Genomic DNA, 25,124 nt, shown 5'->3' on the forward strand with positions numbered 1-25,124 from the left:
GGTGTGCTAGGAGTCGGAAAGGAAAGTGGGTGTTCCAGTGTTAAGGCAGAGGAGGTTAAGTTGGTTAAGAAGGTCAGCCAAGAGGGCACACCACTGACAGGTCCTGGGAGAACCTCAAAGGGGATGATGTGCATTAAAGTCACCGAGAAGCAAAAAGTGGGGAGGTAGCTGCCCAATAAGCTGAAGGAAGTCTGCCCTGGTGACGTCTAATGACGGAGGGACACAAATGGTACAGAGGGAAAAAGTCATGTGGAAAAGGAAAAGGCGAACTGCAACAGCCTGAAAATGGGTAGTCGGGGAGATGGATTGACTATGAATGTCATCCCTTATGAGCAGCATGACGCTCCCAAGAAATGGAACACCGACTTCAAGGAGAAGGTCAAAACGAAGCGGTAAGAAATGTGAAAGCTCAAAGCGGTCTTGAGGGTGAAATTTTGTTTCCTGACAGCAGAGTAAAAGGGGACGCTGCGATGCTAAAAGCAGCTGTGAAACCTCTTTGTGGGACTGAAAGCCACAAAAGTTCCACTGGATTAAGAGTTACGATGAGGAAGAGATGTGGGGGTGTCACCTCGGCAGCTGCCAAGTGACAGCCTGTGAAGAAGCATCGACATGCTTGTGAGGTCAGTCTGTGGAGTCCAACGCTGAAAAACGGTTGGTCGTGCGCACCAGCGACAAGGAGGCCAGCTGGGCTAAGGTATCACATGGTGACACTGTCAAAGAGGATCTTCCAGTCAGCGAAGGAGAAGACAGTTCGCCTTTGGTGGACTTCTTCGAGACTTTCTGGTTAGAGGAAGACTCGGGTGTTGTTTGGCTGGAGGAAGGGAGAAGTCTTCACGAGATTACTCCTTCTGTCCTTTCTGGCCTACTGATTGTGTAGCTGGAGGCTTCGCCCCTTGAGGTGAGAGTTTGATATCTTGTTGCACAGTTGGATGCACTGGACAATTTCACAACCTCAGAGCGGAATTGGAGGTTGCATGTCTGCATGGCCATGTCCTTCATGGAGCGAGGGGTAACAAGAAGTGAACTAAAGATGCCAGACAGGAGAATGCAAGGTTTGCGACTAACCAGGAACTTGCGAGCGACTGGGTAAGGCACTTTTTCCTTTACCCAGATCTCTTGGCCAGCCCGCTCATCAAGATACATGGGACAATCACAAGAGGCAGCAGCATGGCCACCATTGCAGTTGATACAGTGAGGAGAAGGAGGTGGACAATCAGCCTCAGGCGCATCCCTACCACAGGTTACACATTTGGCTGGGTATCAACAAGATGTTCTAGTGTGGTTGAAACGATGACACTGGTAGCAGCACATCGTCTTCAGTACATGAAACCACGAAGAACTGTGGTGCAGCGGGGAGGGTCTTTGAATCATTAGCCTCATTACATTTACATTTCGTTGACATTGACTGTGAAGATGATTGACTCATTGTGAGAAAATTCCCCATGATCGCCAGTGTCTCCGATGGTGCGTTCCTTCCAACTGGAGGCCACCTTCATAAGGGGGCGCACCTGCCTTAGGTGATTGTTCACATCTCAGGTCACACCTCCCAAACACCACAGAGGGACCAATCGGTAATTTGGGAAGGTTGCAACTTAGGCAATCACCCCTCTCTGGGTCTGGCCTGTACCAGGGGGTACGTGCAAACTCGAGCTGTCGACCCAGGGCCGGGAATTACACATTACCCACATTATTCCTATGAAAGGGGTTTATAATTAAGGCAGAGTTGTCGGTGGTGGGATCTGCTTGTAATGTAGTTATAATATTTTTTGGGAAAAGTGTTTTAGGAATGAGAAACAGTGACTAGGGAATCCAAGTACATCAGTCTATTCACACGTCAAAGGAAGAACAAATACGAGTGCTGGGAGAGGCAGAAAGAAAATTTTGCTTTAGCCTTGAAGGAACACAAAACGTCATGTCAGTTACTAATGTACTCTAAACCCTACATACCTTCATGTATGCACAAATGTGAGTACATACAATGTTATGACAAGAGGTTAAAAATGAAGAAGTGAGTGTTTGTAGTTGTATTAAAAAGTCTTAGCTACACTTGATGAAAACACACAAACAATTACATGAATCGGTGCTGTTTTGGACATTATGCTAGATGAATCGGTACATAAAAGAGAAATAATTAGTTGTACGAAGAAAATATATTTGCATACGAGAACTTGTCCTGTACTGACATACACTTTTGAAAGAGTTGTACACGTGGAGAGTTCAGCATTGTCACATTTTATATTGAAAAGCACATGAATACATAACAAAATGTACTACTAAAACGCCATATGGGCACAGCGAGATGCTGAATAGCCTGCATGAGCGAAGTGTTGACAATCAGGTAAGCTGTGGTTGGTGATGCGAAGTTGCTTCATGTTCAAATAGTTTTATTCCCCATTGCAAATAGCCAGTTTTTCTATACTTTTTAAACTCTGTAGTGCATACTCTCTTACACTGAACTTCATGGAAAGTTGTATGCCCTGTAACTAAATACAATGGACGCAAATGAATCTGTTTAATTTTTCTGTGGATATTGAATGGTGAGACGGTGCACGGATATGACCATCAGAATGGGAAACTTGTCCTTGCCTTGAAGACAGAAATTTAGAATTATACTGTAATTTTACATGTCTGTTACTAAATATAAACCTATATGTAATTGTTGTAATGTAAGATATATTGCAACGTACTCATCAAAAATTAATGTTCAAGAATCAAGAAAAGTGTGAATGATCGAAAGCTGCACGTAAATGGGAAAAGGTACATGTGATAAAAACACAGTCTTATACCAAGTGATAAGTGAGGGGTCACTAGTAAAAAATTGCTGATCAGAACATCAACAATGAATGGATGGACATTTTGAGGAACTTCATCAACACAAAAGACAATGATTCAAAAAGAAAAGGATGATCTGGATAGTCGCTACACAGAATACTCGGACTCACCAGACAGAATTCTCGGCTGGTATGCAGTGCACTGGGTAATCTTTGGCTCTGCAACTCCACATTACCTGTCATATGACTTATGACAAAATATTTTCACCTGATGCTGACAAGGCGCCAAACTGTAAAAATTGCTCACGATTACTAACTACTCACATCACTAATGCAACCACAACAAAGTTCATCATAAATGCCTACGAAGACTTTGGCCAAGAAAAACCTAACTGGTGTATCGCTGGCTACAGACACATTAACCTTCACAAGAGTTGACCCCTGCATGTAATTAGAGTGTCTTTTCTGTAAGGACAAGAACAGGTAGAGAAATAGACACAATTTTAGTAGCAGCCAACAGAGAATTTTCCATTTAGGGCAAAATTCTGAGAACATTCACCACCAAGTTCAAATCCTGCTTGTATTGATGTACTTTTAATATACAGAAAGATGGTGATGAGAACTATTAACATTCAAAAGAATACTACAAATAAAATATTTTTGACCTCTAAATCATGAAAATACCCACAGAAAGGATGATTTGGGAAAAAAAGAAAAATAGAAAAAAAAAGAAAAAAAAAACACAAATCGTGAATTAAAAGAGCGTATGAACACCATAATATGGTAACAGTTCTAAAAAAGACAAAGTTGAGCAGGTTCAGTCTTACAGTAAGAATAATGGATGATAGCCCACCAAATACAGAATTATACAAGAAAACAGATGGAACACGAGAAAGAAGAAAACCCAGAACTAGGCAGCAGGAAACCACTAGGGATAACAGAGCTCTGATTACTATCAACACCGAACAGACAATGCATTAGAACAAAAGAAATGATGAAATTAGTGGATTATGATTGTGGTTGTGGTTGGTCCCTTGCCGTATAGAGGGAAAAAGACAAAGAAGATATCAGGACATGAGACACTGTAGGGTGCAATAAAAGTCAGGTCTGCTGTTTCACTTCCTATATACCCCATGTGATGATGTGCTGCCCAATATAGGCCAAGTGTCCTGTAGGAGAAAATATATGAAACAGAACTGAAAGAAACTACCAAGTGCAATTTTTTAGGCATCTGGATGAAATCTAATCAACTGTCATGGCAAAAGAGTGGGGAAGAGGTAAGAAACTGGATGGCCATTAACAGACTTCATCACTGGTGGAGAAACATACCATTTCTGACCAATGGCAACTCATGTCCCTGATGGTATGGAAGCTGGGAAACTGTACAATTAAAAAATCATCCAATATCTGTCTGATGTTTCTCGGTGCTAATCTGTGAAGTCTTTCCATCACAAGATATTGGCATGTATCTTTATACACTACAGGCATTCATTAAGACTTGCTGTCGTGATCAGAAGTGCTGACTATGAATCTCTTTAATGAAGTAGTATCACAGTCTTTGCCTAACAGTCACGAAATTCTACAGGGCAAAAAGAAAAAGAAAATGCAGCCTGTTGATTCAACTGTCGAAAGTTTTGACAGGTGAAGGAACGCTAGCACTCCAAGTGGCTGGTGTGAAGTAACAGATGAATAGTACAATAGGAATGGTAAACTAGCTATTTATAATTTTGTTACTTCCACATTTCCCAGCCACTAAACATGGTGGTGACTCTTCCAATACAAAAAGGGAAATATAACTAAAGTAATAACCCATCATCTGTTAATGTGAACAATGTTTGTACAAGCTGGGTAGGCTGTTGTTTGACGATTTAATCCTGTGCATATCTCAACATGGCGAAGCTGAACTACACAAAAAACTCAGCTGTGAAACCAGTGACGAACTTCACTGAAAATGGTCACAGGAGAAATGGCCAAGAAACATAACAGCTTCTGAGGATACAACTCACACCTTAATGTTGATATGCCAGGAACATTAAATTAAAGTTATCTCATAACTATGCACTAAAAACTAGGTATGGAAGGTACAAAAACATAAATGAAAGAATAAATAAAGCCAAAACATGTATATAAAATAAAGTGCCTATGGTGTCTGGCACGAAACATTTGACAGTGCAGTGTTAATAAACACACACACAGCATGTGCGACAACATTGCGTAACAGTTGAAGGGAAGCGTTACCCAACAAGCAGGCTAGAAAATGAGCATGTCAGCCATTCCTTGTGGTGGATTCACTGGTGCTGGAGTTGGAGCTGGTGCTGGTGACAGTGACGATGGTGTTGGTGTTGGTAAAGGGGCAGTTGTTGGATGATGCAGGAGCTTGGAACTTCTCATGGGAGTGCTCCTTGAAATACATATACCAGATTGATCCTGTTGATGGAAACCACAGTAGATTTTCGGTCAATCGAAATGCCAGGCATTTATCCTCGAGTGTAACTGTGGGGGCATGTGTATGCAGGCTGTAGAGACAGTTTGCTGGCCGCAGGCATAGAATGGCCAACGGCCTCGCCACAGTGGTAACACCGGTTCCTGTCAGATCACTGAAGTTAAGTGCTGTGCTCAGTCCTTGTGAGGCAAACTGAGGAGCTACTTCGAGAAGTAGCAGCTCCAATCTCATAAACAGACATACGGGTGGGAGATCAGTGTGCTGACCACATGCCCTTCCATATCCACATCCAGTGATGTCTGCGGGCTGAAGATGACAAGGCAGCCAGTCGGTCCATTGGGGCTTCATGGCCTGTTCAGGCGAAGTTTAGTTTTAGTCATAGAATGACATGGGAACAGGTATTGAGATTTTTATGCATGAAGGTAGAGTTTGTTTCATGTCTGGAAGGCTGGTGGAAGCGGATCCAGGTTACACTGTCTCCGAGTCGACAGACAAAGTAGGATTGATCTTGATCCAGCAGAGGCATAGTGTTCAAGTTCACTAATTCACCACAAAGGCTTTCCATAGACCAGCTCAGACAATGAAGCATCTAAGTCCGGTTTATAAGTGCTGCTGAGGCCCAGCAGCAGACGGGAAGGGCATTACTGCACTTAGTATCATGTCACATCAGTGTTGCTTTAAGTGAATGGTGCTATCTGGGAAATCATCCCATTGCTGGCTGGGAGGCAGCTTGTCATTTTGTGGCAAACTGTGCCACAAAATTTAGCAACCCGACCAAATATACATATGCAAATTCCCAACCACAGTCCACTGTGTTGCACAACTGATGGCTGAATCACAATGCCCAGTGTGACACAAAAGCGAAAGTTAACACTTTCATTGAAATACTATCTACCAGTGCAGCTTCTGACCAGCAAGTGAAATGGTCTATTGTCATGAGTAGGTAATGTTGCTCACTGGTTGGTGGTAACAGCTCTATGACATCAATGTGGACATGGGTTAAACGGCTGGTCATGTTCAGAAAGTTCCCTACGTGTGTGTGTGTGTGTGTGTGTGTGTGTGTGTGTGTGTGTGTGCGCGCCAAGTGTCGGTGAATCTTGGCTGCACTGGCATTTAATCACTCATTCACAGCAGTCCTTTTACATCCCCGGCCATACGGAATGATCTATCACCAGATGGGTCATCAATAGTCTGCCACAGTAACTCAGTTTCTGTAAGGTCCATCTCTTCGGAATGTGGCTGGCAGAAAAGAATAACGTTTTGAGGTGGACATGTTGGTTTCAGGACTCTCAATTAGCTGCAGGTCTAATGTTGATGACGCTGCTTTTAGTAGTTCTTGTAGTTCCTGGACTATTTGTTGTGCTTTGGCAAGTTTAGCATAATCAATCTTGCTAGTGATGCTGCCAATCCTGAAGAGACAATTGATTGCCACATTGTTATTACTTGAAATGTTTCGAACATTGGTGCTAAAATCTGCGACGAACACGAGCTGGTTGTGCACCTTTGGTGAACAGGTCATGTTGTTCTGACGAAACACGTATGTCATCAGTTTGTGATCAGTATACATGATAAAGTCTTGGGCTTCTAACTGAGCCCTGAAGTATTTAATGGCCTCATACCTGGCTACAAGTTCCCATGGCTAGCATCAAGTACAAGTGCTAAGGGCACATTAGGCACAGAGAGTGCGAGCAATGCAGCCCCCGCTATGCCAAGTTATCACCTTTGTGGGCAAACTGCCTTTACTCTTCTGGCCAGAGAGCACTGAAATTCAAGGCTCTCGTAGCTCAGCCAAGCGTGGCAGGTGGTGGTGGTACAAATTCAATACCCCCAGAAATCAGCGCAATTCCTTGGTAGCAATGGCCATACGACCTGCAAGATAGCTCCTACCCTCTTTGATAGTGGTAGCAATCTCTCTGATGATATTCAGTGCCCCAGGAAATCCACTTGTGTCTGGCCAAACACACATTTAGCTCTGTTAAGCATCACATCACGTCATTCCAGCCATTTGAATACTTCTACAAAAGCTAGTGTTGCTGCTCTGATGAGACTGAAAATCTTAAAATGTGAAGTGAAGGAACAGACCTTGTAGCACAGTCAATAAGCCACTGGCAGGTTTGTGCAGTGTCCCACAGATCCAACATCATAAATAGTCCCTCGAACAGCCCAAAAAGAGTAATTATAGCTGTCTTCGGGACAGCCTGTATCATGTTGTTTCTGGAAACCCAGAATCTAATCTGTAGGAATCAACATGGATTCCGGAAACAGCGATTGTGTGAGACCCAACTTGCTTTATTTGTTCATGAGGCTCAGAAAATATTAGATACAGGCTCCCAGGTAGATGCTATTTCCCTTGACTTCTGGAAGGCGTTCGATACAGTTCAGCACTGTCGCCTGATAAAGTAAAAGCCTACGGAATATCAGACCAGCTGTGTGGCTGGATTGAAGAGTTTTTAGCAAATAGAACACAGCATGTTGCTCTCAATAGAGAGACGTCTACAGACGTTAAAGTAACCTCTGGCGTGCCACAGGGGAATGTTATGGGACCACTGCTTTTCACAATATATATAAATGACCTAGTAGATAGTGTTGGAAGTTCCATGCGGCTTTTTGCGAATGATGCTGTAGTACACAGAGAAGTGCAGCATTAGAAAATTGTAGCGAAATGCAGGAAGATCTGCAGCGGATAGGCACTTGGTGCAGGGAGTGGCAACTGACCCTTAACATAGACAAATGTAACGTATTGCGAATACATAGAAAGAAGGATCCTTTATTGTATGATTATATGATAGCGGAACAAACACTGGTAGCAGTTACTTCTGTAAAATATCTGGGAGTATGCGTGCGGAACGATTTGAAGTGGAATGATCGTATAAAATTAATTGTTGGTAAGGCGGGTACCAGGTTGAGATTCATTGGGAGAGTCCTTAGAAAATGTAGTCCATCAACAAAGGAGATGGCTTCCAAAACACTCGTTCGACCTATACTTGAGTATTGCTCATCGGTGTGGGATCCGTACCAGATCGAGTTGACGGAGGAGATAGAGAAGATCCAAAGAAGAGCTGCGCGTTTCGTCACAGGGTTATTTGGTAAGCGTGATAGCGTTACGGAGATGTTTAGCAAACTCAAGTGGCAGACTCTGCAAGAGAGGCGCTCTGCATCGCGGTGTAGCTTGCTGTCCAGGTTTCGAGAGGATGCGTTTCTGGTTGAGGTATCGAATATATTGCTTCCCCCTACTTATACCTCCCGAGGAGATCACGAATGTAAAATTAGAGAGATTCGCACGGAGGCTTTCCGGTAGTCCTTCTTCCCGCGAACCATATGCCACTGGAACAGGAAAGGGAGGTAATGACAGTGGAACGTAAAGTGCCCTCCGCCATACACCGTTGGGTGGCTTGCAGAGTATAAATGTAGATGTAGATGTAGATATCCTGTTCCACCAAGGGTATCTGTGTTAATGTTTCAGCACAGTTTAGTACACTGAAGATATTTGCACCATTCAACATGCAATTGTAATTACACAACAATGGCACATGGTATCTGTCTAGTATTGTTCTGGTATTAAGAGCTCTTTAGTTGCCATACTGATGCCACACACTACTTTTCCTTGGAACAACCTGTAACTACAAGGACCAGGAACTGCTGGACGGGCAACGTAACTCCCTCATGGATCATACCATCAAGCTCTGCCTTTGCACTCGCCAGCCAGTCAGGAGCCAAATGTCATGGACTACAAGATGTGTGTGGGGGGGGGGCTGTCGGTTGTCTTGACATTATGAAAAGTCACGCGTTACGTCCTTAGGCATGCCATGTGGTTGTGTAAGGGCTGTAAATCCATGCAACAGTTCAGCATACTCCATCTGTGACTTGAATCAGTTTGTCAATGTGTAATTATGCATCTCATCAAAACCATATGCTGTCAGGCCAGTGGTGTTATCAATGAGATGCATATTCTTCATGTCCAGCAGTTGGTTATGACTGGTGACAAAGTCTGCCCCAATAATGGGTTTGACGATGTCCACAATGGCGAAATCCTATGTGAAAGCTCAACACAAACCAAGATCTGATTCTAGTCACAGAGAGCTGTACGTCATTATGACTAAGTTTTTCGCAGAAGTCAGACTGTATGATGTAGGTAGTCATCTTCTGTTCAACACAGACTGTGTATGAATACACAAATTGGATCCAGAGGCTGTTACATATTTCTGGCCAGACTGCCAATCACTAACAAAAAGGTTTGGAGACACTGACCAGTAAACAGAGGAGACCGCTACTTCCAGCTGCCGCAGACATTTGGGCAAGTGCAGTGGTTTGAGGATTTGCATGCTTGCTTGACAAATTTTCAGCGATAACTACAGATACCTTGCTGCTAAAGCCCCATTGCAGGAGAGATCATTGATGATTTACTGAGCAAGGATCAACAGTAGTGAATCTGGCCTCTGTTATTGCTTGAATCCAAATGAGACAGCAGTTCACTGTTCCGCTGCATCATTATCTCGACCTTGGCCACCAATGTGTCACAATCTGCAAAGGAAACAACTGGCATTGCGCTAACGCACTGCGCAGTGATTGTGTTGACAGGAGCCGGTGTCAAAGCATTCTGGATTTTATCTGCCAAATCTACTATTATGTTCAAGGTTCAAATGGCTCTGAGCACTATGGGACTTAACTTCTGAGGTCATCAGTCCTCTAGAACTTAGAACTACTTAAACCTAACTAACCTAAGGACATCACACACATCCATGCCCGAGGCAGGATTCGAACCTGCTACCGCAGCGGTCGCGCGGTTCCAGACTGTAGCACCTAGAACCGCTCGGCCACTCCGGCTGGCTATGTTCAAGGATATGTCAGTCTGGGATGCTATGAATGGTTTGATCGACAGTGGTAAATGACTGCTCCATATTGAGCACATGGTACTGTTTGTGTGTCCCCTTTGCTTCGTAGATGCCGTAAGTACTATGAAGGCTTTCTGTCTACGACATCTTGGGTGAGTACCTGTGATGCTGACACTTGCCAGATCAATTCCGTTTTAAGGCAGTCGTAGAAGTTGGCTCTAGCAGTAAGGCAATTTAAACTTGTGCCTATGCAGTGTATTAGTAATCTGACTGACTTACTACCAGCTCAAACTTGGTAGCATCTGCCGAAACTCCAGAATTGAAAAAACTTTCCTCTTCCTGGGCAAACCATAAAGTTGGATTGTGTGGCCAGAAAAGTGGTAGCTGTACATCCCACCACTACACGGCAGGATTGGTCATACCCGGTGTGTCAGTCACTTTGTGAATCTCCTTTGTAAGCATTTGTTATTCAATGATACTACACAGGTGATAACATCGAGGTAATTTGTTTCTGGATAAAAGCCTTGGTTAAAGTACATCTCAACATGGCAAAATTGGACTACACAAAAAACTCACTCATGCAACCAGTGGCGAACTTTAGTGTGAGGTCACAGTAGAAAAGGCCAAGAAATATAACAGATTATGAGAATACAACTCACAACTTCATGTTTATCCACTAGGAACATTACATTCAAGTTATCCTGTAGGTATGCACTAAAAGTAGGCACAGAAGATATAAAAACATAAACAGCCTAAATCAAAGAACAAAACAAACCAAAATACATATAAAAAACACGATGCCTCTCTTGTTTGGTGCAAAATGTTTCGCAGCACAGTGTTTGTAAATACAAGCACATGGCACATGTGACACAACACTTCGCAATGGCGGACGGTAGCTACAAATATATAGTAGTGAAATCTCAGCGCAATATAATATACATGGTTCAGTAGCAGAGTCATAATAGTATCACAGAAAATAACGTCAGACAGAAAATTAATTGTGACCTGATATGTTTACTTTCAAAAGAAACTGCTTATAATGATATCAGTGTGACTAGCATATATTTTCTGAGTTCTGATGCTTTGTGCTGACTGAACTTCATTTCACAAGTTAATCTGCAGATTTCACACTCATTTTAATACACCAACAACTAGGTACAGTTTTTACTACCATGCACATATTTTTTATTGCTGCTACAACTTATAGCAAACAATTAACTTCAAAACATTTTTTTGAACATTTTTTTACACTCCATAAACACAGAAAAAAAATCCCATATTTTCCCCAGATTTTTGGGTCTGGTTAAAAATACAATTTTTTCTGGGTAAAAATACACTACATCCTGGACGAAAGTAAATTTTTTCCATTCAAAAGTGATAACATACTTCCCCTCAGAGCTGTAAAACTTCCCAATTCTTTGATTTGGAAATGTTTTGTGCATCAGTGTAGAACTTCCCCACACCTTAGGAAACAAAACCCAGCAAAAAAACAGTGTGTTTTGGAAAGATTCCCAATGTATGGCAACATGTACATGGCATATTTTCATATTATGAAAGTATAGATACGAAGTCCACCAAATACAGCAAGGCAGCTTCTGAAAAACTGAGATCGAGATTACACTGCATGATGCTTTTTTTGTCAGCCAATCATATCTCATGTCATGAGATCTATCAGGCCAATGACAGCAGACATTCAGAATGTAGAACACATCACAGCCAACAGCAACATCATCACAGTTAAGTAGCGTGAACACATAAATAGGAAAAGTAAATGGTTTAAATTTGTACACCCACACTATATCTACAAGAAAAGCTATGCTATCACATATAACACTGGTCATCAAAAAAGTTTTTAAGGTAATTATACTTTTGTCATCATTGCTGCATAATTTGTAATCTATGAAAGAATTAAAATAAATATGAAAAACTAACCTTGAAGCTTGATCTTTTTTAGCATATGTCACCCTTTAAGATGTATCAAACACAAATGTGCCAGTAAAATTTTAAATGTTGGCATAAATGGCTGATCTTCTAATCCCAAAATTTTTCAAAGTGGCTGGTCCTCAAAGTGTTAAGGGGAGACGGTGGCAGCCTTCCACTGATATTTTGGTAAATCCATATCTTTGCATTTTTTGTTCAATCTCATGGTAATTTTGCACACTTATGTAAAGAGATCTAATATGATTTTTTTTTTAAATTCAGAATTTTTAATAACAATCTAATGCAGTGAGATAATTTTGAATTTTTTATTGCATTATTATTTTAAGGTACACTTTTTCATAATTTCGAGGCAAATTTTTTTAATGGTACACTAATAGATGTACTAAGTGCAGTAACTTTTTGGTAAATTAATGCTATTATTTTCTGTGATATTTTGGATTCGAACATTTTTTACAAGCAAACTTTTCAATATATTATCAACCACAAAACTGTGTATAATATCTCGATTAAAATTTTGTTCCACTTAAATATTGCTTCAAAGTAAAAGAATAGGTGTGCCAAATTTCATTGCAATCCTTCCAGTAGTTTCTGATATGTGTGTTCCTGAAAGCAGAAAACCTTAAGTTGCAGAAAAATCATTTTAAAGTTTGGATGGAGAAAAAAAAAGTCATCTATCATACCTTAGCTAAAACTGCCCATATCCATATTCCATTTCTTCCGCATCATTCTCTACAGCTCTTTCAGCATCTCTGCTCCTTTGCCTAGCAATTTTTTGTATGTTCTGGACTGAAGTCTCCGCCTTGGCAATTCTTTGCTTATCAATGATCTGCAGTATCTGCTCAGTGAAGACTCCAGGTGTAAAGCCCAACTTGCTGAGGATGTGAAGTTTTGCCACATTCCCATCATTAAACAGTGCTGCAGCTTCCAAAGCAGAAATCTTCCCCACCAAATTGGAAACAAACACAGTCTTTGGACATCTTTTCCAAATAAGAGCACTGAAACTTTCATTTGGGTTCTGTGTTTTCCCATGCAGACATTTTTCTAGCAGTTCTGGTGAAGCCAGTGCTCTAAAAGTTGGTTTAATGGCCATTGAAACCTCATAAGGAAGGTTATTTTTATGGGTATAAGCTTCCCCACTTCCCTTACTTTTCAAAAATTTGCACCATTCATTGGAACAGAAGCCATGCTGAGGTGTAGTATCTGTCGACAAGTAATGAAACCAAATGGCCCATACTGCTTTCCTCATACTGTCCAAGCTTGTGAGGTTACTTCTAATTGCAGCACCATAATAGACTTGTAAACTGTCAATTCTCTTCTTTGTTAGTCTGATTTTACCTTCCAGTGGCTTCCCATCCTCCAGTAGCTTTCCTTTATTGTCTGCAACAAGTCTTCGGAGTCGTCTCCCGTTTCTCAATAGTGCAATCTTTTCCATAGTGCTGACTTTCAACTACATTCTTGAAAGCACTAGAGTCTTCATCTCCTAAATACTGTATGTATCTTACTCCACACTTCTGCAAAGATCTATGGAAAATGAATTTCATACCTACAGCTTCCATCCCACCACTGGAGCCTGCATAATTTCTGCTACAAACAGCTTTATGGGCTTCTTGCCATTCTGTTTCTTTAGGTGCATCAATATATTTCTTGTGCAAGGAACATGCAGAACAATATTTAGACATCACCTCTCAGTCTAATACTTTTCCAGTGTCGACACTAATGATTGTTGAAATTCCATGCAGTGAAGTATGCCCCCTCTTCATCCAGGAACTGTCACAGGAAACCACTATATCGTTGCTATTAGTTCGTTTCACAATTTTCTTGAATTGCCCGCAGGACTACCATTTTCATGCTCTCTTCACTTACTTCTGCAATTGCATTGAGGAGAGCAGTATTCATTGCAGAAAATTTTAGGGGAGGACCAGGCATGTTCATAATACCACATAAAAGGTTTCCACCATCTCTTCCAATCCCTATACATCTTAGTCCATAAGCAAATCTCATATTGGCTTCATAGATTCTATTACTGACCTTTGTTGTCTTGAATGGTCTACCAGCATCACAGTTTTGACACAAAATCTGCATTGTGCAAACCAAACCTTCTCTTTCCATCATCAACCAAGTCCACGTTTCCTCCACAAACAGAGCACATGCAGGCTTTTCTAAGTGCTTCTGCCACCATTTCCAGATACACAATTCTGAAACCTGTATTTTTGTCATGATTTGTTTCTTCTGACACAATCCCTGTCCCAAGTTTTATTTTAGATGCACTTGGAGACAAGTTAATGTTTGCATCTGCAGGCCCGACCCTAACTTCAATGTCAGTTTTTTGCTTTACATTGGACATATGGGACTTACTATATTTTTTAAATACTTTACCAGGTCTAGGCATTGTAAAAAGGGATCAACAGATTCAACCTTGCACAAAGAATGGCACAATAAATCAAGCATCACTCGAATTCCACTGAACAGCACAAAACTTGTTTACAACACTCCACAGCCTTCTATACCACACTGATTGAACCAGGAAATGGCACCACAGCCTTCTTTACAATACTGCTGTTATGTATACAAAAAATCACAGCCTTCTAAAGCTATATTTTCTAGGTTCACAGGCCAAATTCTGTAATAAAATTTTTCCTCCATTTGGTACATTGAAAAGCGGGCTTGGCGCATTACACTGCTTAGAGTTTTAATTTTTTTATGCCATTTGTAGTTCGAATTTCAAGGAAACAATTTGGGATAATTATCTCAATTATATTTACTATAAAATAAGCAAATAAAAATAATTTGTAAATTTTTCATTATTTCTGCCACCATCTCCCCGTAAGTTTTGAGTTAGAGTCAAACACACTGCTATTCTCATATGAATCATAATTCATCTTGCATAAACAGGGTATATACGCAGAAAGGGGGGGGGGGGGGGGGAAACGGATTTCCCATTTAAAAGTACACTTTTTCTCCTGGGTGAAAACACACTTTTTCCGTGTTAAGTGACAATATACTCTCCTGGGTGAAAACACACTTTTTCCGTGTTAAGTGACAATATACTTTTCCTCAGAACTGTAGAACTTATCAATACATTGAATAGTTATGGTTTTATACACCAGCGTAGAATTTCCCGGCACTTTACAAATCAAAACTTACTGGGGGCAGGAGGGCTGAGGAGGGGTGGGGGGAGTTTTGGAAAGATCTGTGATGTGCAAAACATGTATAAATTTGAATTCCCACCAAAGACCGCATGTTACCTTCCAAAGCATTGAAATCAAGATTGCAATGCGCTTTTGTATGCCAGTCATAGTTAAGTCAAGTGATCTCACCAGCCGATGACAGCGGATATTCAGAGCATAGGACACATTATGCAATCAGCCAATAGCAACATCACTGTTAAGTAGTGCGAACACACAAACAGGAAAAGATAATCGTTTAAATTAATATACATAGTATTGCTACAAGAAAAAAAAATCTATCACATATAATGGTGGTCTCTAAGATTAACAAGCTGCAAGAGAAGCTAAGCTTTCACATACAATGTTGATCTTTTCTGTGTGTGTTACACTTTAAGATACATCACACAAATGTGCCAGCAAAATTGTCTTATCTTCTGCGTTTGAAATTCTCCTAAATGCTCGTCCTCAAAGAGCTGATTTTTAAATGAGTGTCAAAACACTCTGTTATTTAAGAAATTCATCGAACAGTCTCGTCCATAGTTCATATTGTATAAAAGGGAATTTACTTTGAAAGTAACGCTTTTCAAACAACCATTCGGAATATTTTCCCACGACCTGTTGGAAATAGTTTTGTTTCAGCAGTTGCCAGAGTGTGCCAGAAAACAAGTGTCACTTCACTTGTGCAGCTATGACAACGCAGGAAGCCTCTTTTTATGTATATATGTGTAAAACATTAAAAGATCTTTCATTATGTCATAAAAGAAACAAGACATTAGAGGATACTCCAAGAACATCAGAATTTCGTGAACGATACTAAAATGCATAATTCAGCTTAAAGTGCACATTCGTATGTCCAGATTTGGATGTAAATTTTCTTGGAGTACCGTACCGTACTATCTCACGTTTGGTTCTTTATTATGGCATAATGCAATACATGCTAGAAGATGAAAACGTGCACTTCAAATGCAGCAAACAGCTGAAACTAGCCAATAGTGTGGAATTAAACACTTCGTTTCAAATAAATGGACAGCCTCAGCGGAAAAGATTAATAAAGCCGAATTTCTTTGGCAAACTGACAAAAATAAACTTCATTGTTCTACAAGGCGATTAATGCTTGACTGTCAGAAAGGGGGAAATAAAATTTGAAACTAATACCTTATTTTAGTCTTCCATAGTTACGTGAATGTATTTTAATTCATTTGATAGCTCCCAACAGAAATTTGTTTCATTTGACATGAGAGCAATAAACGAACAGGAAACGGCAAAATCACTAAATGTAAACAAGGGACATGTGGAGACCGCTCACCTCCCCACTAGAACTCAGACTCCTCTGTGTATCAGTCCCCTATCTATGATATTTCTGAAATGTGGCAATACTAGATAGTGGTGTCACCCTTACCCTCAGTCTAGCAATGAGGTAGGACGTCCAAATTTAAATCGACTTTTCAAAAAATGTTCATTTTGTAGCGCACATCTTTCTGAAGAGTCTGGTACATAAAACATACGTCTTCGAGGAAATGTAAGACATGTTATTTGGTCTTAACTGTGCCAAAGTGCAGAGCCACACCTTCACACAGCATTTTTCAATTACACGTCACTTTGTGATGGATGCCATCATACTATATTCAGGACAGTGGAAAGTAAAATGTCCTATAGTGCCTCTCCTGCTTCCAGTCGGCCGGTTTGACATCCTGACCCTCCCTTTTAAAAAAAAACTCTCAATTTCTACTGGATAGGATTATTTGTAACTGGGAGAACAACAACTCTTCAGGAAATTCGCACTCTTTATTGGCTTTTAGCTAATAACTTGCTGGTTTGTGAGACATAAAATTAAATATAGGACACACAAAACCAGTAAAGACAAGAGACAAACAAGACAGTACACATTTTTTCAATCCTTGGGTAAGTCCTAGCATATATTTCTCTCTAATCCTGCTTCAGCTTTACATGGCATGCTTTCCTTTCTGCGAAATGATATATTACCTCATCAAAGTTCGTCAAACATTTTGCTACACGAAAAAATGAAATGTCGTCATCTAGTACTGAAAAAGCTGTTAATACAAATAGTTCCCAAGACTGGTGTGGTTTCTCAAGCTGATTACCTGTATTTTGTCACTGTCTGCTAGATAAAATGAAATAGGCCTGTCTAACATTGCAGCAGTTGTAATACACAGTGAATAAACAAGACGTGTTTTGTAACAAATGGTCATAAATATGACACAAGAGCATACAATTCATAAAGTACCAATATCAAATAACTATTAAATCTACTACAAGCAAAAAGCTGTTTGTTAGGAAATAGTTTCACATTTCATTCGTATGCTCCAGCTTCTCAAGCACGAGATCGAAAAGTAGTAATACGGAATTTTTATATAAATTTGGAATCATCATATTCTTCTGTAATTTGTGTGATGACCGTTTCTTCGCCTTCCTCATTCTAACAATCTTGTCATCATCACTAATTCTGTAACTATTCCTGTCAATGTCAAAACTTATTCTCCAATTAACTTCCACAATCACCGGTTTAGTTTCCTGTGTTTATTCTCTGATTACCAGTTATTGCGTGTTCCTGCAACACATTTTCCACGCTACTCCCAGAATAGGAATTAAGCGTCTGTCAGCTAGTGACTGCACAGCTGGCCCTTACTGGTGTAGTGGTCTGGCTAAAAACTTTGTCAGATTTTAATTTGCCTGGATACATTAAGAAGGTAACATGTAATCTTACTCACTTGTTATTCCTGTTAGTCGTTTATTTCCACTCTGGTAGTATGAATCTATGGCTTTCACTAGTAGTTAAACAATGCTGATTATTTGCAAACCCAGCGACTGTAATTCAACAGTCTGGCTTTATTCTGCTCAACTCGCATAGCCACATCCCATTTTGTCTGCAGGAAAGTTTATTTCTAGATTTGTTGGTGATTCCGCTGGCAGAGGCATCACGTACACTATGCATGTTTTCAAAACTCGACTTACAATACATTCAGAAATCAACTTAGAATGTTTTCAAAAATGTTCAAAAACCATCAGGGACGCATTTCAAAATCATATGAATAATCGATAGACCAACATGTGCTGGATGCTATGCGCTTTGTGAAACAATGTTTTTTAACCCTGAAACTGCAACCCGGGGCAGGTACCCTGGTTTAACCCCGCCCCCTAGATATGGGCCTGTTGAGCATGCGTGAATCTGGCAGCTTGTGCACTACAGTAGAATTTTTCCGGGTAGCAACTGGCTGGTTGCTGCTACTGCTTATACAGCTAAAAGCCACACTTCTGTAGCCAAAAGTGGTTGAAGGTACTACTCATATGCAACTCAAATGCACTTGGGCACGAGCCTGGTCGCAATTGCTCAAACGAATCTAATGTAAAAAGTTGTGATGTCGCAATCATCAGAGGCAATTTGTTGTTTTGAAGCATTGCATAGTCTTCCTAAAGTCTTTGACACATTTTGCAGTTGGCAGACTCTTGTATGAGCACTGTGTTTTGTTGTTGTATATGATTCATTTCCTTTTCCACTTGAGTTTTATTTTCGTTTCCTTCTCTCGTTCATGTTTTATTGCTGCAATATTATTCTACAGTACCGGGCTACACTAATATCCTTTGTTATAATATTGGTTCTTACCAGTTAAAATTACATAAATTTAACTAAAACAATTAAAAATTCCCGGAATTCTAAAAAACTCCTGGGTTTTTCTGGTAGAAAAAATTTCCTGGATTTCCTGGATCTCCCAGTTGTCCTGGGACATACAAACCCTGATAAAAGGAAATTTACTTTGAAAGTAACACTACTCAAACCACCATTCCCAATACTTTCCTGCGACGTGTTACAAATGTAAACTGATGTGATGTCACGCTCATCAGAAGCAGTCTGTTGTTGCTGTTGGGAGACAATTGTGTTTGAAATGTGCTTTGTTGTTGTAAATAGTGCATTTTCTTTGCGACTTTAATTTTATTTTGGTGTTATTCTCTGATTTATGTTTTATTGCTGCAATATTGTTCTGCAATAGTGGGCGGAAACTAAAATTCTTAGTCAGAATATAAGTTCTTACCAGTCAAAATTATAAAAATTTACCTGGAAACTGAAAGTAAGAAAAATTCTTGGAATTCTAACAAATTCCCAGGTTTTTCCCAGATATTTCTCGGTTATCCTGGAGTGTATACACACTTATATATACAATGCACAATCGCTTCGCAGTGTGTTTACACAAGCCAGCTGCTTGGCAATGCTGCTAAGGGGTTGCAAAAAGATGGTTCAAATGGCTCTGAGCACTATGGGAGTTAACATCTGAGGTCAGCAAAAAGACGGTGAGAATTTCATAACTGTTTGTCAAAGACTGTGACAGTACCATGGGGAGATTAGTTACATTAACACTGCTTGCTTGCTTAGCTTACACTTTAAATCTCTCATACTTGGGAAAGAGAAGCTGATACAAATTTATGCTCACATACTTCTCAAGTTACAAGTGACTAGCAAAAAAGTGGAAGTTAAACTTCTTGGTTAAAAGATGAACAAGAGTTCTAAAGCCTAATCAAACTGCTATGTCACCTGTGTTCTGGATCACAGTTTATATTCCATGCAGGTCCCATCATTACAACAAGGTTTTTAAATCTCTTAGAAAATCATGGGATTTTCCTTAGGATTAGGATAAAATTTATGTTTCTTGTACACTGTGACTTGATGTATACCCAGACTAAATATGAAATCCAAGTTTCAGTACAAGTGTAGTCTATATTTTTCTATATTTTACTATATTTTTACGTAGAATACTTGCCTCACAAGTGCAACAGCATCTATTGGGTTGTCATCTTGTTCAAACTTTTCTACAGCTGTATTCAGAACCTCGTTTGTGAAGTCACCCTCCAGCAGCTGAGATAGTTGTCTACTAATAAACACTTGCTGTTGATCTGAAAATTAATATTGTCCGTTTACCAACTGATGTCAGACAATTAAATCTACAATTAAAACAACTAACTCTCCACTTACTGAGCATTATTCGTGTAGGTCTCCGTACAGCTAGTTTATTCCTCTGCTGAATTGCTAGACACTTCCTTATAACATCACCTTTTGCATAATTTACATTGGTGCAATCTGTGTTTATATCAGCTGCACTTTTATTATGTACATTAATGTATTCATCATTAGTGTCTCCTGGGAGATTACTACTGCTAGATTGTCCTAACGACGTTTTGGATTTGCTACTAGTCACAGAACCATCTTTATCATGTTGCTGAGAAGGTGAAGTAGACATCTGATCATCTACACACTCCTCTTTACATTTATTTTTATCTGGAAGCAATGGCACCAAACACAAAGACTTAAAGTCTGATTTACAGCTGATGTTAGATGCATCTTCCGAAGTAGATGATTGAACAGGAAATTTGGCTTCATTCTCAAACTGAGTTTGGTAACACAACTGTTTCTCGAACAAACATGGTGCCAATTTCTTGCTGTTACTTTCATCTCCAGTTTCATTCTTTATTTTTCTCTTATTTCTCCCTGCTGAAGGGCCTGCAGCTCCATAATCAATATCATCTTCCTCACTGTCCAACTTTTTCACCTTTGAATGTTGGGCAGTTGCAACTGATCCTCCTGCTAATAAGGCTTCATTAATGTCACATTTCTCTCCTTCAACATGGTTCACATCTGATGTTGATCTGCCATCATCACATTTTTCAGTTTTAACAGTATCTACTTTTAATACATCTTGAAAGGAGTCAGCAGCTAAACACTTTTCATCCTTCAATTTCTTCCTTCTCTTAGTAGCATGAACATCCAATCCCTTTTGTAATAATTTGAAGGTTTCAGACTTTTTTAACCTGGCAGACCGTCTAGCTGCTTGTAAATGGGTCGGAGGTTCTTCTAACTGCTTATCATCAAGCCTGGTCATTTTTAACTGCCTTTTGCTAGTAGAATTCACTACTGTATTTGCATATGATTCAACCTCGGTTTTTAATTTCTTTCTTGCTCTACTTACACATTTTACACTTTCAGTTGCTTCTGAACTGGAACATTTTGTTTTCAAAGTATGTTTCTCTTTCATACTGACAGTTCCAACATTTAGAGGCAAAGAGGGCAAACTCCCAGCTACTTCACTTACTGTAAGACCCGTGTTTATAGTTTTTGTGTTCTTCTGTTCATCTTCTGTTGTTCGTTTTGTTTTTTTACGTGTTTGTTTCATGGTAGTAACCACTGTTGCTTTTGTGGGGCTCTGAAAATTCTTATTTTCACTTGAACTACCTGAGCCTGAAGCTTGAGATTTTGGTTTGTGGGCAATTCTCTTTTTTGTCCTCTGTGGTATGTAATATTCTTCACAAATAGTTTCTGCAGTATCTTTCACTTCTTCCTCCACATCTCGTTTTGAAATACCCAATTCTGATTGAGGTATTTCTTCTACAGGGATGTCATCTTTGTTTGATTCCTGTTGTTCTTTAATGACTGGTTCTTCTGATACAGAACAATTGATTAATGACTTCTGTATGTTACAGGTACCGACAACCGAAATTCTTCCACACTTTTGTGTGGGCAGATTTTCCTTTCCCATAGTTTTTGGATGTGGACTTTCTTCTTCAAGTTCTCTTTCAGGTTTTTCTTTTACACTTATGTCACTATTTTTATGGTGATCACTTATTTCATGTTCCATTGTGCCTTTTTGTAAACCAGGCCCCAAAGTCAACAATTCTGTACCCTTTACATCTTTACAGATTTCTGTGGTATTATTTGAACAATGTTTTTCTTCAATATGTTTATGTCCGTTCATAGTTCGATAACTTTCAGACTGATTAATCAGTTTGTTGGCACCATTCTCTGTTCCAGTACAGTCTTTGGACAATTCACTGTTAACATTTGACATGTCTGGCGTATCAGTAGAACCCATTTTTCTTACACCACTCTCATTCAGAGCTAAACTATCCTTTTTGGCCACATCATCATCAATCTTTACATCTGAACCTTGGATGAATAACTTTGTATTGCAATCATGAAGCACATCACAACTGTCCACTGCGCAATCTTTTGTGCTAGCAGTAGTAATCTTTGGGCGAGCAAGAGAATCTGTAGAGTCTTTAAAAGAAGGAACTGAATTTCTCTCTATTTCCGTTTCATTCATTGTTATGACCTCTGAAATGCTGCCACGTGAACGACAGCTTAAGCGACTACCAGAAAATGTAGCATGATTTGTTGTTTTGCCATCTGAATTACATGAAGCAGACAAACAGGTAGATATATCTGAAATGGCCTCACCAGCTTCACAAATTAAATTTCTCTTTTTATCTACATATTCAGCTTCATGTTTCTGATCCAATAAATCAACACTTTGCTCAGAAATGCAAATTTCTTGCCTACACTCAACAGGTATATTTATTTCTACCTCTTCATAATTAACCACCAATTTATTACTGGTTGCTATTTGAGGAATAAAATACCTAGCATTACTGTGCTCAGACACTTTCTTGATGTTCCCATTGTTGTATTGCTTGTTACAACTTTTCTCTCCATCAACAACGTCATGATTCACATTTGGTAATTCGCATATGGTTCCATTGTTGACACTGTTTTGAGGTACATCTATCTTAGAACAGTTATTAGACCCAAATGTTGGCTCATTACGACATTCATAATTTGACCCTTCAGCCTCAAAACATTGTGATGATTCACTACGGGCATTTACGGATTCTGGGCTAGAATCATCATCTGAAACACTTAAATCGCCCAGTAATTCTGTGTAAGCCAAGCGTGATTCAGTCTCAGTATCTTTCCTCTCAAAGTCAGCTGCATTGTTACTTGTTGATAAATGAAATACATCTGGTGTGGCTAAAGAACATTCTGAATTGTTGACAGTGTCTTCCCAATTACATGTTGAATCTACTGTCATCAGTTCATTTCCAGCATCATTTCCATCCTCTTCTAATGACTTTTTAGTCTGATTATCCACTTCTGGCTGAAAACTGTGTACTAGAGTGTCATTTTCACCATCCTTCTCATCCTCCTCTAGTGACTTTCTAATCTGATTATCCACTTCTGGCTGAGAACTGTGTGCCAGAGTATCAATCACATGAGATTCTTTAAGTTCCACTTGGTTTTGTGTCACACAAGTTAAAGCACGTGTTTCACATCGTAAAATATTCTTCTCTGTGTGTATCTTCGCTTTCTCATCTTCCTGGGGGACAATCTCTTGATTTTTGCAAGCCAACATGTCAGGGTTACATTGTAATTGTGAAATTTTATTTTTACTGCCAGAAACCTCTGTGGCACCACTAGGTTCCTTGTAGTGATAGTTCACTGTTTCAGTCATTGTTAATCTTTCTTCGACTTTACCAGATTCTGGTGTGCTCTCTACACTGCAAGCAGAGATTGGAACAGTGTTCACAGTTTCAAGAAAACAGCCTGATGCTGTCTCAACAATGTTGCTGTTAGAAGAAGATGGGTTACTTGGTGAAACATGCTTCCTGTGTGAATGAATTGTCTTCAAAATGTTCTTCCTCAACCTGCGACTTCTTTGGCAATTTTTCTTTTTGGCAAATTTCAAGAACTTTTTACTCTCAATTATTGATGTTAAATTACTCAAAGACTTCACAAAATCATGTGTAAAAACATCACTATATTTTGGGTCAGGTAAAATGTTTTTTGAATTATTCATTTTTTCTTCAATGGTACTATGGTGCTTGCTCGAAACATCTTTTCCAATAGAAAATCTTGCCAACACATGACTGTACTTGGATGAACACTCTTCGTGACAAACTCTTTTTAGTGGTTCAATCTCCATTTCACAAACTCTCCTTAGTGGTTCAATTTCTGTTGTACAAACTCTCCTTAGTGGTTCAATTTCTGTTGTACAAACTCTCCTTAGTGGTTCAATTTCTGTTCTATGAACTCCTGCTAATGGTTCAGTTTCTGTTGTACAAACTCTTTTTAGTGGTTCAATTTCTGTTTCACAGTTTGGATTTGTTCCTTCCGTATCTTGACCGTAAGACTTGTTTGAGATGCTTTTCTTTAGTAAACTGTTTCTTTTCTCCCGCAACGTAAGACTCCCCTTCTTCATATCACTTGCCAGAGCTGTCTGCTGCTGCTGAAATACTGAATTATTATTTGAGCAAGTCAGAGAAATTCCAAAATCTGCTTGAGAGCTATCACATTTCACAGAGGACAAATCATTGGTACACAAATCTGTCGAATGCATGAGTGGAGAAGCTGAAACAGCTGCATTTTTGCTTGGTATGTCATTACCACCTGCAATCATAAACAATTTATTTCAGAACATATGTACAAGTTGCTAAATCATTGTGATTTTACATGAATTTGAATTAATTATCCAGAAAACTAACAGTAGTCGACTATGACAGCCACACGTCTGCAAACTTGAAACAGTGATACACTTTCAAACACCTCTCACACTTCATCTAATCAACACACACATTAGCAATACAATTTAGGCCAATTATCACTTCTATTTTACAATGAAAAACAAACAAAAGAAAAAAATGGACCAGCAAAACTGTAATCTACTTGTACATTTACTAAAGCAAAAACTATGCAAGCAATGAATTACCAGACAATAAGGCAAATGAAAAGATTTAAGGGGGAGGAAGAGAGGAAGGGAGGGAGCGAGGAAGAGAGAGGGAGAGGGAGGGAGGGAGCAAGGAAGAGAGAGGGAGAGGGAGGGAGGAAGAGAGAGAGTGTGGGAGGGAGCAAGGAAGAGAGAGGGAGAGGGAGGGAGGAAGAGAGAGAGTGTGGGAGGGAGGAAGAGAGAGAGGGTGGGAGGGAGGCAGAGAGAGGGGGTGGAGGGCAGAGAGAGAGAGAGAGAGAGAGAGAGAGAGAGAGAGAGAGAGAGAGAGTGGGAGGCAGAGAGAGAGGGGGGGGAAGAGAGAGAGTGTGAGAAGAGAGAGAGAGAGGGTGGGAAGAGAGAGAGGGTGAGAAGAGAGAGAGAGAGAGAGAGAGAGAGAGTGTGAGAAGAGAGAGAGAGAGGGTGGGAAG

At 39.9% G+C, this 25,124-nt stretch overlaps 1 protein-coding gene across 4 annotated transcripts in view; it reads right to left on the reverse strand.

The window, feature by feature from the left end:
* LOC126090623 (uncharacterized) overlaps window positions 1–25,124 on the reverse strand; it is a 131,268-nt gene that overhangs the window by 103,944 nt on the left and 2,200 nt on the right. For 3 of the 4 annotated variants that reach the window (XM_049907000.1, XM_049907001.1, XM_049907002.1), the window contains 2 exons: window positions 20,139–24,380; window positions 19,927–20,059 (listed from right to left, as the gene is read on the reverse strand). In XM_049907000.1, the coding sequence (XP_049762957.1) occupies window positions 19,927–20,059; window positions 20,139–24,380 (4,375 nt within the window). The remainder of the gene's footprint in view (window positions 1–19,926; window positions 20,060–20,138; window positions 24,381–25,124) is intronic. The other variant, XM_049907003.1, reaches the window with a different exon arrangement.

This window comes from Schistocerca cancellata, chromosome 1, assembly GCF_023864275.1.
Source record: "Schistocerca cancellata isolate TAMUIC-IGC-003103 chromosome 1, iqSchCanc2.1, whole genome shotgun sequence".
NCBI lineage: Eukaryota > Metazoa > Arthropoda > Insecta > Orthoptera > Acrididae > Schistocerca > Schistocerca cancellata.